Source organism: Strix uralensis, chromosome 2 (assembly GCF_047716275.1).
Source record: "Strix uralensis isolate ZFMK-TIS-50842 chromosome 2, bStrUra1, whole genome shotgun sequence".
Lineage (NCBI taxonomy): Eukaryota > Metazoa > Chordata > Aves > Strigiformes > Strigidae > Strix > Strix uralensis.
Genome location: NC_133973.1, coordinates 110,770,476 through 110,784,920, shown reverse-complemented (window position 1 = coordinate 110,784,920; position 14,445 = coordinate 110,770,476). Strand labels below are relative to the sequence as shown.

The window sequence follows — 14,445 nt, the reverse complement described above, 5'->3', positions numbered from 1 at the left end:
GAAAAAACACATGGAGTTCTTTTGCCTAGAAATGGCTTTTGAGACTGAAGTACAAAAAAGTTGGTGATATGCCTCCAGAAATACGTGCATCAGGTGTATGTAGCTGCAATGCCAATGTGGTAAAAAGACTGTAAATACGAATGCTTGTGGTGAGGTTGAGTGACAGGGCCAATAAACTCCATGTCTGAGAAAAATGTTTTGTGTGAAGTAGCAGTCCCAGAGCATACGGTAACTAACCAAGGACCTGGCCCTAGATGTCTGAAAGAGAAGAAGGATAAAGGCAACCAGAATTAAGAGGTATAAGCAAATGACTAATGCTTTGATGGCCCATTAATGACTCCCTTTTGAGCTCTCTGAGGGCTGGTCTCAGCCTCCTGTATGTGGAACTAACTCAATCCAATTGTAGGTCTAGGCCCTGACTCATCCAGAATTACGCTGTTTAAACCTCCAGCTTTAACAGAATGGCTCTGAAAACAGGTGGGTCCCCAAGGTGTTTCCAACAGGCTGTTAATCCTGGATGCTTACAGGCAGGCATTAAGGTCCAAATTAGACATGTTCTTGGTTGTCAAGATGAAAGGCAGAGAATAGGTGTATGCACACAGTACAAAGACAGTACACTTGTCTAGAAAATGTTATTCCTGTTCCTAAATACACAAGTTTGTAACACCAGTCTGAGAAAGGAGAGAAGAAATAGCTTCTTAGGCACAGGTTCGTTATTTTCTGAAGATCAAGCCGTGCTTCAGTCCTGCTAATTCCATACCCTCCCTCCTGCAAAAATGAGTCCGTTTCAATCTCTGATAGTCTGAATCTGATAATACTGAAGTCCCTATATATGAACTTCCTTTGTACCTCTATTTGCCAAGCATTTCAGAGAGAACAGGAACAAGTTATTGAGCAGAATACAAGAAAAGAGTTAAAAAGCCATGAATTTGACTGCTTTTTCCCTGACTTTCTGTAAAGGAGAAGAGCGGGCTAGCAAAGCATGTAAATGAGGAGCCTACAAATCTTATTCACTGACAGTTTTTAACATGCAATTTCATCAACCAGGGCATTTTGACTTTCTTATGTCAGGAACATTCTACACTTCTGTCCTTTCTCCAAGAATGGGTACACTCTCCATCACTGCAGTACAAAGAAGACAAAGGGATTGTGATTCTCTTATTTTTTAAAGAATGGTGGCTTAAACAGAACAAATCAAAACAAAAATCCCCGACTTCATATTGAAAAAACAAAACAGAAAAAACTCTGTGACTATGTAGAAGAATTGGCAAAGCTGCTATTTCACGGCTTCAATAAAGTGAGAGAAAAGTGTGCAAAAATAGCTCCAGTTCAAGAAAGAAATTCCTGTTAATGGGTTAGAGCCATTCTCATCTATGAAGGGGACTCTCAAGCATGAAATACATCTTTCAGAAAAACTAGACACCTTTGGTAACACTTCTATGTGAGAACTGTGTGGCATTAAATCAAAAATAGAAAACACAAATTTTGCTGTCCAGATAACTATGCCAGAATTAAATCTTCCCACTTGAAATGACACGTAAAACCTATTTATGAGAACTATACAGGAAATACTTCACTGCTTGATTAGACTGAGAAAAGACTACTCAGAACACAACCTGTGTGAGTAACTCTATGGTAGAAGTGACCCCAAGGCATAACTCCTTTAGATCATGAAAGAATGTCAGCACGAAGATCAAAAAATGTGAACAACATTACGAATTGTTATAAGAAAGGAAGGAAAAGATGCTGACCTTCTAATGCAGGTATGCGTTATATTTGTCAGTCACAGATGTTAGCAACTGACGGAGCAGCTAATATGACATATTTCCCTGCCAACAGAGGATTGCTTCCTTTACCTAGAGCTTTGCTTCCATCTAGTTTTAACTTTCTTAATAAGTGAGGCTCTCTGTTTCTACCAGAAAAGAATATTTCATAGTCTAAAACTCAGCTCATTACTTCTTTTTTTTTTATTTTTGTAAATTTACCCCATTATTTATGTTTACTGCTTCATTAAGCAGAGTGACTATGCCTACTTTTGCTACAGCAAGCAATTTTCTTCTCTGTTATTCACGCTTTCTTGGCTATAAGGAGAGAGATGTTATTTTAAAGTAGGCCTGAATCGAATGATTTAAATTGAGAAAGAATCAATCTGTGAAACAGTAATAACTAGAATTAGCAGTTACTGACCTCTGCCAAGGTGATAACTGTTCCATATCACAAAGGCGTATATCATGACTCACACAGAACAGGAGACATCTCAGGACATATTCAAGGATGCTGGCTCTGCATGGGAAGGGAACGTCCAGAATGACACTGATCCTGCTCAGGTGCTAAAAACAATAAACACCCATCCATTCACTGCGAATGGAAATCACCTAGGCTAACAAAATGGGCTCCAGATAAAGTCTACTTCAGCAATTGAAAAGGGCATCAAGGAAATGCTGTTCTGAGATTTAGAAGTGTTCTAGTAATTAAAGCTGTTTAGAGCACAGGGGATAATAAATGTTCAATGTGAGGTTCAAGGGATATTCTAACTCCTCTCCTGCCCACTTTTATTCAGCTCTATTTGTGATTGTTTTTATTATATTGTAAATGCTATTTTTATTTATAAGCTGATTATTTTATGTCTAATTAAATGTAAATAGATGAAAGGGGAGACTTACTTTCAGCACTTATTTATCTGTTGCCATGGGACAAAGGTAACCATGAAAAATGAGAAGGGCCTGGAGAAAGAAACCCATTTCTGATGGCCATTTTATGTCATACATATACTGAAACCAGAATACATATCCATAACGCAAATCAGACTTCTGGGTTTTATTTCCATGATTTGAAAAAATTAATTCATCTGTAATTCATAAAACCTAGTAAGTTTCTGACTTCCTAATATTGTTGGGAAACAGAAATACGTGAATAGTGTAAAACGGTATGTTTATAAGATTTGATAAAACTGGCATCAAACTTTTGTACACTTATCCGAAAACCATGTTTTAACAAACTGACTACAGTTGCTTAAAATCATTTGCTTTGCTATTCATGGTAAGACTTCAACACTCATTGTTACCTGGAAATTCATATCAGTGAGCATATTGATCACACTGCACCTCACCTTCCTGTGAGGGGAGGTCTGTTCTGAGGCTGCTGAGTTTTTGAACCTTTCAGTGACTGTATAAATCACTGTGCAATTTGACTTGAACCCCAAGAGCAGGTAGGAGGAATAAACAGGGAGATTGCTAAGCAGTAAGAGATACAATAAAGTAGAAAAATCTCTTGGCTATATACTTGCATTTTGATTCCCTCATCAAATAAAGTTTTTAAAAAGATGTGCTTTAAAAATTATTAGTTCTCAGCCTCCTCCAGCAGTCTTCATTCCCTTGTATCTTTCAAGTACCTTTCACAACTGTTTTAAAACACATAGCTGTTTTAAAACTCCTTGACTAGACCTCTTTGTTTTGTAATACAGCAAAAAGGTTGCAATTTGCATTTAGATTATGTTTTCTTTGTAGGGAAATCAACACTGGATGTATGAATTTCACAGTCCCACTTCTCACAGAAGTTCTTAGTATGGCCTGTGCTCTTAAAACACATGATCAAGGTAAATGCACTTCTGTGTAAAAGACAGATAAATAGATAGACAGACAGACAGATAATGAGTCAACAGAATTCATATCATCACTCATAGGATAATGTTGAAATAACTTTCACAATTTGAAAATATTACTGAGCTATAATCATTAGTACTATCTTGGTCTGTAAGTAGGACAGATCAGCCTCTCCAAAGACAACTACCTTCCTTAACCTTATCCTATGTGTTTTTTTAATACATGTTGTTTCCCAAGGCAATTAAGAACTGGAACAGAAATCTAAAACATTAAAATGAACAATTTCACAAACACAAATGAAAGAGAGAGCAGAAAATTACAGAATCTATTTAAACAACAAGCTGTCAGCCTATGGACAAATGAACTTATTAGATTTCAATAATCACATTTGGCATCTCCTCTTAACTGCACCTGGGAAGGCAAAACATGATGCAGCTGCTCCTGGCTGGATGGCAATGATGACTAGGGACAAAATTTTCCAAACATGACCTTCCTTCTCCAAGAGCTGGATTGCCAGAAGTGCAGCTCAAGGAAACTAATACTTTGCTTGATTTCTTTTCCATCACAATGTCTCTCTTTCTTGAGCAAACCAGGCAGAAAAAAAGAGCATCAATGGCAGCTTTTTAAGAAGGGCTTCATTTGTTAGCTGTCACTAACTTAATTCCTATTTATGTTTCTGTGCCCTCAAGCAAGCAGATGATAAGATTCTGGGGTAAAAAAAGAATTGGATAATACTTCACATTGCAGCCCAGTAATAGGCTTATTAAATATCAAATCGATTTGCTAATTAATTAACCCCCTCAATATCTTTGTAAGGTATTGTTAGTTTTCAGGGGGTGTGCTGTTCTTTTTTTCCTCAGATGAGGAAAACAACAACTAAGGAGTTGAGTATGCTTCCAGTGAGCAATGAGATCCCTGTGTGTTACCAGGGTGTCTGGGGCAGAACCCAACCGATTCAAAAAGAGAGGCAGTTTTCAGCAGAGCATTTGCTTGGAAACCTTCACTCTGGCAATAATTTTCTCATTTAGCCTTGAACTGCTTCAATCTACTGGTCTGACTGGACCGCAACAAACCTAGCTGTCTCAGTGGGGCTTCAGAGAAGTAGTGGGGAAGGACACAAGCAACTTTTCTTCCCGGGATTTAAAGGGTATCAGTTACCCATTTCTTATTTGTATTTTAATTAGCTATAGCATGGATTTGTGCAGGAAGTGTGGCTGGAGAAAGATGTTACTGTTTTTGATTCATTATTACTTTGAATTTTATTTTAATTAATGTCAGGAGCACTTAAAATTTTAAGTAGGCATTCTTTCAAGATGCATTTAAAGCAAAAGAAATAAACTAGAATTATTTCAATGGAACCACAATATGGAAAAACCCAAACATTTACTGGCAACCTCTGCCTCAAGGAGCTCACATTTAAAGAGGTAAGAGGCAGGAAAACAAGGTTACACGTAATTTTTACGTTTCACTACTGGCACAGATGCAAGGCTGAGTACTAAAGAGAGGGTCTTGTAAGTTGTCCCAGCATGGCTGTAGCAGAGATGAAAAAGATACTGAGGCAGGTGTGGGGAAAGTAAGTCCCTACTGACAAAAAATAAATAGTCTGTAATTCCAGTTTAAACAGTAGAGCTGGGAGTCATCTCGCCCATGTTGAAGGTGATTGGAGGGTCGAAGGCGATGAGGACAGAGCTACTCAGTTCACTGTGATTTGTCTAGGACATCATTAGCCATTTTGACAAATGAGGGAGAACTGTATTGCAACATGATCAAGGGTGAAACCGAATGGCTACAACTGTAAACAGCATAATCATTTACCTTAATGACAGGAAAGGGGAGCTGTGGTAATTGCCAGAGAACACATGGGGTCAGCACCATTCTTTAATACAGGACAAACTGATGTGTGCAATGAGAAAGGCAAGAACCCATGGAGAGTAAAGAGGAAAGAAAAATGAAGAAGGGCAAACAGCAGGTGATCAAGGAGATGGAAGTCAGTGGGACGTCTCTGCAGGAGTGAGAAAAATCCAGTGCCTGTGACACTGAAAGACGAAGTAGGAGAAAAACTGAAGGTAGCCATGATAGTTGCATTACAAGTAATTTTCTTCTTGGAATAAAAGGTAAGACCTTTGTGGAAGAAAGGACCGGACTGAAGAGTGAAACAATGGCTAAGATTACGGATACAGCATTCATTTATATCACAAAGATAGGAATAATGTATTTGTAACAGCACAAATTAGGTGAAGATGGTTTTAGCTGCTCAGATGAACCTTGTAATAGGGAAAAGGTGTCCAAAGAGCCATGCAGATGTGAGCCAAGGAGAGAATCAATACCCAAATGAAAGAAAGAAAGGGCAAGGAGCAGCAAGTGGGAAGCTACAAGGGCAATAGCAGGCTGAAGGCAAGAAAAAGGCAAAGTGGGAGAGGAAACCAAACTGCACCCTCACATCCCCACTCGCCAGCAGAGTGGCTGGAGAGCAAGGACACAAGCACAGCCCAGGGACGTCGCTTGTGAAGATCATCATCAGGACAGTTTTGGTCCGGACAGCCATCACAGGAACGCAGCAGGACAGGAGGATGAGCAGGCTGACAGGGCCAAACCACACTGGTGCCTTTGCCATGGCCCCAAGGGGGTTCTTTGCACTTGGGAAGACACGAGGGCTTCATGGTAGTGGTGCTGGCACAGCCTCACGGCGAAGTCCCATAGACCTGCCCAGGAGGCTGCGCCGCCATTACGGGGGACCCATAGCTCCCCCTTCCCCTCAGCCCCCCCAGGCGCGTCACCGCGCCACCCGCGCCTAGCAGCCGCGCGTGCTCAGCCCGCGCATGCGCGCTCGTCCCGCCTTGCGACTGGCAAGATGGTGCGTGCGGCCTCACCCCCTTCCCCCCCTCCCACCCCCCCGACCGCCAGGGCGCATGCGCGGTGAGCGCGGGGTGGGGGCGCGGGCGGGCGGCGGCAGCGCGGGCGGCTCGGTTACCGGCGCCCTGCGGGCCAGCCCCGCCGCCGCTCCCTCCGCCTCCTCCGCCTCGCCGCCGCCGCAGCTGGCGCTGCTCGTGATGCAGCCGTGCGGCGGCGAGGAGGCGGCGGCGGGGGCCGTGCTGCCGCTGCCGGGCGCCGACCCGCCGCTGCCTCCCTCCGGTAGCGGCGGCCTCATGTTATTCTACGAGCTGGGGGGCGACGGTGAGGCCGAGGCGGGGGAGGAGGCCGAGGCGGCGGGCGGTGAGAGCACGGCCAGCCCGGAGGAGCTGGAGGAGGAGGAGGCGACAACGGCGGCGGCGGCTTCGAGCGGCGAAACGGCGGCGGCGGCGGCGGGCGGCGGCTGCAAGAGCTGCACCTACGCGGGCTGCAGCGAGACCACCACGCAGGTGGTGAAGCAGCGCAAGCCCTGGATGTGCAAGCGCCACCGCAACAAGATCTACAAGGACAAGTACAAGCGTAAGAAGAGCGACCAGGCCCTGGGGGGCGGCGGGGCGGCCGCTGCGGGGGCCGGCCCGCGGGCCGAGGTGAGGCACCGGGAGGGCGGGTGGCCGTGGCTTGGGCCTCAGCTGGGGCCTCGTCCGGTGACGAAGTCGGCGGACAGCCCGGCTGCCGTGTCTTCCTTGGGGAGCAGGGGCTTCCCCTGGGACATCGGTTTCTGAAACACGGAGTGGGACCTTTCTGTCCAGAGGAGAGGGAAGAAAACTAAGGACAGTCCTAGAGCTTGCTCTTCCTCTGGTGCCAGAGCAAACCCCGTTTCTTTTCTCTTTTCTGATACAAATTACAGCGAGTTATAACTGTACCAGAAGATTCCAGGAGAAAAGGTCTTGCTAAAAGACGGTTCGCTCTGTAGCATGTGTTTATTTCACAGGAGGAAAGATGAAAGTATAGATCTGAGAGAGATCTCAGTCTTCTTGCCCAGTTGGTTTTAAAGTCACAAAGGCCATTGGGTATCAGATTATATTGTATATAAAAACGAGTTGTGTAGGTTCTTCAAGATACTAATTGAGTTTTTTTCGTATTAAATGGCAGTTAAACATTTAGACCACTAATCATACTTCCTTTTGTAAAATTACGTGCATTGTTTCGATGGGGAAATATTGTCAGTGGGAGAACTGATGCTAACGTTCAACTTTTTAGATAGGTTTTTTTTTCTACAGCCAGGATAACACAGTTCCTAGTGGCCACTTATACTGAGTTACCGTTTAAGATCTTGTATTTAGGTGATGTAGAAAGAGGGAAATGGTTCTACTTTTGAAGGTGCCGGCTAGTTTGTGCTTGAAGGGACAAGTATAAAATAGTGGTTGCCAGAAGAAAAAATCTTACCCAGCACTCCTGCTACAAGGCAACTCTTTTTTGTCAGCACAGCTGTCTCTGGAGTTGTGTGACTGGGAGCTGATCTAACTGCAAGCTAACCATCAAAAAACTTTTTCTGTTTTTCTTCATATAAGTATAATAGTAACCATACTGGGTGTCGCACCAAAGAATCTTTTTGTCTAGCTGTAAAAGCTGCCGTGAAGCAGGTGCATAAGAACAAGGCAAGTATGTCAATAGCAATGATGCTGCTAGGGAATATTCTCCCAGCTTTCTCCTTCGGCTCAAAGGACTTGCTGAGATAGATGTGGGTTTTCTGATATATTGTAACTCTTAAGTGATGTCTGTTCGGTGTACTTTTTCAGATTTTTGTTGAACCCTTGTAAACTCTCAGCACCCATTTCATTCTGATAGTTTCTTCAGGTTTGCTACCTTGTTTGAATGATCTCCTTGTTTTTGAACCTGGCTGCTGTTAACTTAATTTGCCAGTTAGTGTTTACATTAGAAGATACAGTGAACAACTGATTCCTGTTCCGTTTGTGACACTTACTTGGTAGGCTAGCCTCTAAGTTGTTTCTTTCCCACAGTGAAAAGGTGTAGCATGCTGGTTTCCAAGTAAAAAGTTACGTACTTTTTATCCTTGTTGCCATTTCGTGAACCTTCTCTTAGTTCTAGTAGCTACTTCTCTTTTAGATTAAAGAACAGTAACTGCACACAGTATTCAAGATGTGGGTGAATTTTAGATTTATATACCGGCATGATTTATCCTCTCTTTATTTCCTAATAATTCATCATACTCAGTTCATGATGTGTCTACACAAATACTTGTGCTAGTTCAGAAAAGGGGACAGTGTGGGAGAAGGGTAAAATTGCTGCATTTCATGTAGGGATTGGTTAAGACTTTTTGAACTGTAACATGAAATAGTGGTTATTGCATGTTGGAAGAGAGCAGGCTTGCTGCTTCCCGTTTTCTGCAAGTGCAGGTTGCTTTGAATGTTAAGAAATTAAGGCGTGAACTTGTGGAAGAAAGCAGCATATTTAGTGCTAAACTTTGGGTGCTTTTTTGCAGTAGTGTCTATCAAAGCCCCACAAGTTGTCACTGGGGATTCCTAATAGAAGTTTCATTTTTCACTTCTGTGGACAGGATTGAAGTGAGAGATACTTGGGATACTTTGTTGTTGTTCTTGCTTGAACCCTTTCAGGTAAATGGAAGCATCAGTAAGTTGTGAATTTAATACTCATAAAATTGGACACTGGTTGAAATTTTCCAAACAATTAATATTTTCTCTACAGTAGATTGTAGACCATGTTGTTTAGAAGACAGTCTAATTCATGTGACGGGTGATTGTGCAAGGAACAGAATAAACTTGCAAAGAAAAAAACACGTAGACTTTACTGTCTCTTGCCTGTGGCTTTGACAAGTTCATAATAGTATTCTGAAGTATGTTTTGGTTTTCTATTAAAAGTATTATTGACATTCCTACTCAGTTGCAAATGTTAAATATCATTCACTTCCACAAGCTGGAGATTGAGCTGTTGTGAATGACTTAATTTTTAAGAAATGCAGTCAAATAAATTCAAGCCATTAACTAGCCATAGCAACTGGGTTAGTTTTGCAATTTAGAAGACTAACTCAGCTGCATCGCTTCACTGTGACTGATGAAAGAGTGAAAATAATGTGGAAAGAAGAGGCCAGTTCTTGAATAGATATGTTTCCATTTTTGTGCTGTTATTTTCCTCTGTGGATTAATGAGGCAAATTATTCTTTACTCTCGGGACTTTCTGCGGTGAAAAGTAAATGTATCATTTTATCAGGGTTTATAGTCTCACTCGTCAATTATTTTTTATTTTCTTTCACATACAGGATAGTGTTGAAGGTTCAGTTTCTGTTACAAAACAGAGAACAGGATCCATTGGAGATCGCCCAGCAAGACCTACTCTTTTAGAACAAGTACTGAATAAAAAGAGGCTGGTAAGTTTTGTTTTCTTAGAGGTTTTGAATTCAAATAAAGGCAGTGTAGCAGTGTTCAACTGTCACCCTTGTGAAAGATGAAAATCAGTTTAATGGTCATACACTACATGTGCATATATTCAAATTTGAAATAGGCTGCGGAGCAGATGTGCGTCTCAGCCTCTGAAGAATACTAAGGTGACTAAATTTAATAATCACTGCCACATTAACGGAAGTTGAGTGTTTTGGTAGTAGTAAATAGATGTCGTTATTTCTTTGGGGCAAATAGTGCTTATGCTCTAACTGAGATGTTTTTGACTTGTTAAACCAACTTTGCTGTAAAGCTTTAGATAGAACAGTGCATGGACTTTAGAGCTGATGTAAGCTTTAATTACTGTAGTCAGTTCTAAAAGTTGTAGACCTATCATATCATACTTCATATTGCATATATATTTGTTGATAAAGTGAACTGTGTAAGCAAACAGTATGACTTGTAATATTTGTAGGCTGCATGAATGGCATGTGTTGTAAGTTTTTAAACACTTCTGTTGATTCTTTAAAGAATGAAGCCCAATGAAAGTAAGTAATTCAGGACTTAGTGTTCCTTCGGCTTCTTCATTACAGCTTTCTATGTTACTGGTTTTTACAATCTCCATTATCCAAAAGCTAGTGGGACTGTTTGCCTGTTCTCTCTGTTAGCTATGCAAAGCAATTTAACAGTCCTCATTAAAGTGCTGTAGTGCTTGTTCAGAAATTTGAAAAGACTATCTTTCATGTTATCTGTTGTTCTTCATGCCCCACTCACTGAATTGTCCCCTTTCCTGGCTGTTCCTATTTATGTGGCTGTTAATTAAATTTGAAAGGTATATTAATGAAACATTATTTTTTCTAGAAATACAACAACCAGAAGCTTTTTAAATAGATGTTGAGAGCTTTTGCGGTTATGTCAAGGTTCTTCAAGATTTGAGGTTTCCTTGCAGTATTCTGGTCAAGTGACATTCAGATTCTCCTTGATCTGGTTCTTGCTTCTCTCCCGCTCTCTCTCAGATCTGACTTGGTTTCTCTCATTCAGCATTATTTCTTCAAGAATTTCTTCTTTGTTTTGTGCATATCTACACAACACAAGGCCTGAGGGTTACGTGGTGACCCAGAGAGATCTCTCGTGGCCTGTTGCATCCAAGGCTGTTCCATACCTCACGTTTCTGCACCTGAAAGTGACTGCACGTCATTGGTAGCTGCCTGCAGGTTTATCACTTAAAGTGCCAAGTCATTTGTGCTTGCATATAAGTTCCTTTCATATGGTTAATCTCTGTGAGGACAGGTTTTTGTGGTGGCCCATGTGTGCCTGGATGTGCAGCTTGCACTGGATAAAGATGTAGAAAGCAGAGGCAAGGGGCTGAGAAGCAGCAAGTTGTGGATGGAGAGCCTGAAGCACCTTAATGTCATAAAACAGCAGCAGATAAAGACCTGCTTGCTGCAGAACTACCCTGTGCAGTGAAGTGACTTGATAAAGCTAATGTGCCCTAAGGAAAAGGTGGCTGCACATCTGTTCAGTGAGCCTCTTTGTTGTTAGTAACTGCTTTTAGTGGCCGATTCACTAACCTTAGCTATTCAGTGTTGCTGTAGGTGTGAGGTATATGCAGAATGGTTGTTTTCAATTATAATCTCTGCAAAATTGCCCCTAATAGCATAAAGTTCTAGACCCTACCCTAGAAGTTGTTGGACCTTTTGAACGTAAACCTATATTACAGAGTTGCAGTACCTCTTTGGTTGCATCAGTGAAGTGACCGTGCATAATGAGCAAGCAGTCTTGGAAATTAATTCAACTGAAAAATAACCTTTTTCCTGCATTAATTTTTGGAAGGATCCATTCCCAGCCTGATTTGTCATTTGACCTTACAAACACTTGTGCTGCCACCATGCAGGAATGAGAGTTACCAACTGGAGCTGGATCACAGACTGCAGCTGTTCAGGCCAGGAGCCAGATGCACATAGTTTTAGATACTTTTGTCTTTTGACTGAAGGCAGAGGGTTGGTTGCTTTTTTTTTTTTTTTTTTTTAAAATGTTGGAGAATTACTGAACACTCAGTGAACATAGAATCATAGAGTATCTCGGTTGGAAGGAACCCATAAGGATCATTGAGTCAAACTCCGTGCTCACAGGACGTTAAAAATAACAGTATGACTAACAGCATTGTCCAGATGCTGGAACTCTGACAGGCACATGAGCTTTTCTGTAGAATTGCAGTATTTTATTTATTATAGTATTTTTGAGCTATCTGCAGTGGGAAATGTAGAAATTGGCTCAAAACTGAAGCACGATTGAAAAGTGTTTGTTTCCAATATGTCAGTAGATTAGTTCTGTTTGCTATCTTTATGTTTTTTGCAATACTGTATATTCTTTACATTGTGAATCTGCTTTCAGGATGTGTATTAATGCTGCTTCTGGTTACCTGCTGATGTCCTGAAACAGTTTCTAGATGTTTTTTGTGAGCGTGTTTTGTAATTCTTCAGCATTTAATTGAACTCTCATATGGGTGTACTGGTTTGGGCTGGGATAGTTAATTTTCTTCACAGTAGTTTGTATGGGACTATGTTTTGGGTTTGTGATGGAGACAGTGTTGATAACACAGTGATGTTTTAGTTATTGCTGAACAGTACTTCATCCCACTGGTGGGGGATTGAGCAAGAGGCTGTGAGATGCTTAGTTGCCTATGGGGGTTAAACTGCAACAATGGGTAATGTGCAAATTGACTTAATGGAAAAAAATATTGTAATATAAATATAATCACTATAGTGTCAATTTAATATATGTGAGTTCTTTAAAGTCCGCTTTCTCTTTTTTGCAGTCCCTACTCAGAAGTCCAGAAGTAGTGCAGTTCCTACAGAAACAACAGCAACTGTTAAGTCAGCAGGCTTTGGAACAAAGGCAGCAACAGTTTCAAGGAGCACCTGGGTAACCAGAACAGATCAGTGACCTGCATATAAGTCTGGTGCTGAAGGAGGAATAGGATGTGTATTTTATATAAATACAAAGAGTCTCAATGTTTAAAGGAAAACTAAAGTTGCTGCTGTTACGTATTTTACTTGTTTGCACTTTTGAGGTTTTGAGCTGCTTGGGTGTCTGCAAACTTGTGAGCAAATCTGGAGGAGTCTATTTTTTGATTGTTTTTAAAACTTCATTTTAATGTTTAATTTTTTTAATAGAAATTTGTTTATATTAGTAACATTCAGCTGTACACCCTTTTCCTACCAAAGTCTTCCACTAAATTAACGTTTTTCTATATAAGGATTTACTGTTAAACAAGTCACTCTTTGATGACAATCATTGAAGTCAGTTACTTTCTATGGAAGTTTTGAAATAAAGTCCTGAATTTGAGCCAGTCCAGTGGCATGACCTAACAGCAATTGCTCAGGGATATGAGAAACTTATGTCCAGTAGAATCTTGCACTAAAGGCAAAGATAACATGCCATCAAGAAGTTGATCCAGTGGCCCAAAAAAGTGCAAATCAGGTGATCCTCCTGCTATATATTCATTATCTGCAAGTTGAGTAGGTTTGAAATGCTTCATTGTGTGTGCAAAGCATTTAAAAGTTTCAAAAGAGATAAATGGCAAAAAGCTTTAGAGAAGAATTGGGTGAAACGTATGCAACTGAGAGTTGGACCTTGTTTTGTGGAGTTATTTGTAAGGACCAACCTCTTATACATTAAATATAACTTAATTACAGATGAGAATATCACTCATTTTTAAGTGACCACATTAAATTTTAAAGCTTTTAACTCATAATAGCAAATGCATCCAAAAACTAAAATGTAATTGTGCATTTTTTCCTTTATGTAGTCTTTTTCTTCTAAAAAAAGTATAATTAAAATTCTTCTATTAAGAGAACTGATATCAACTCTAGTGCTAGACTTCTCAGGTTTTCAGCCAATTCAGATGAATTTGCAGTTGATTGGGTTAAGAATCCAAACACTGTGTTATGTGTTGAATCCCACGTTTTGTTTTTAAAACAAAGTTTTGTATTAAAACACATTTCTGAATAGAGGTTATCTGAATGGTGTAGGTGCTTATTAAAGTACTACTTTGATACTGCGACAGTTTGATCTGCTAAATAATCTCTCTTCAGGAGTATTTGTTAGTCTTGCGAATTTTTACAAGCTGTGCTTTGTGTATGTATAGAACTTGGTCAGTAGGGATTGATTGTATTTAGCATTGTGCAAGTTGTTCTTTAAAAAAGAAAATGAAAAACTTTGTATCAACAGTTCTGGACCAATAGGATTTGAGTAAAATCTTTGTTTTTCTTTAAAAAACAAAAACAAAGCCTGTCCTTCTTTGTTCTGTTAAATTTGTATGTTGGGTTTTTTCTATACTAAAATGGCTAGCTCTGGCTAGGTGGCATTTAAAACTCTTGTGTTCCAAGGCTGTTGTTACAGAAGGTTATTTTAGCTTTAAGTAAAATCAGATTACTGTTTTCAGTGTGTTGGAATATTTGTGAAAACATAATGGGCTGAAACTGTAGAACAGGGTATTTGATTTTGTTTTAAATGGTCATCTTACAAAATCATTTAGGTGAGCAGATCTGATTAAACTTTTTTTAAAAAACAGA

At 40.4% G+C, this 14,445-nt stretch overlaps 1 protein-coding gene across 1 annotated transcript; it reads left to right on the top strand.

Moving 5' to 3' along the window:
* Positions 1–6,511: 6,511 nt before the first annotated feature.
* On the top strand, positions 6,512–14,310 carry RFXAP (regulatory factor X associated protein). Its single transcript, XM_074860787.1, has 3 exons — positions 6,512–7,099; positions 9,751–9,858; positions 12,687–14,310. The coding sequence occupies exons 1-3, from the start codon at positions 6,512–6,514 to the stop codon at positions 12,795–12,797; spliced, it is 807 nt and encodes a 268-aa protein (XP_074716888.1). The 3' UTR covers positions 12,798–14,310.
* Positions 14,311–14,445: the final 135 nt, after the last annotated feature.

Excerpts from the sequence above, each read along its gene's own strand:
- RFXAP (XM_074860787.1), top strand. The coding sequence starts at position 6,512 with ATGCGCGGTGAGCGCGGGGTGGGGGCGCGGGCGGGCGGCGGCAGCGCG. Across the intron at positions 7,100-9,750 it reads GGGCCGGCCCGCGGGCCGAG|GATAGTGTTGAAGGTTCAGT; the intron begins GTGAGGCACCGG and ends TTTCACATACAG. Across the intron at positions 9,859-12,686 it reads TACTGAATAAAAAGAGGCTG|TCCCTACTCAGAAGTCCAGA; the intron begins GTAAGTTTTGTT and ends TCTTTTTTGCAG.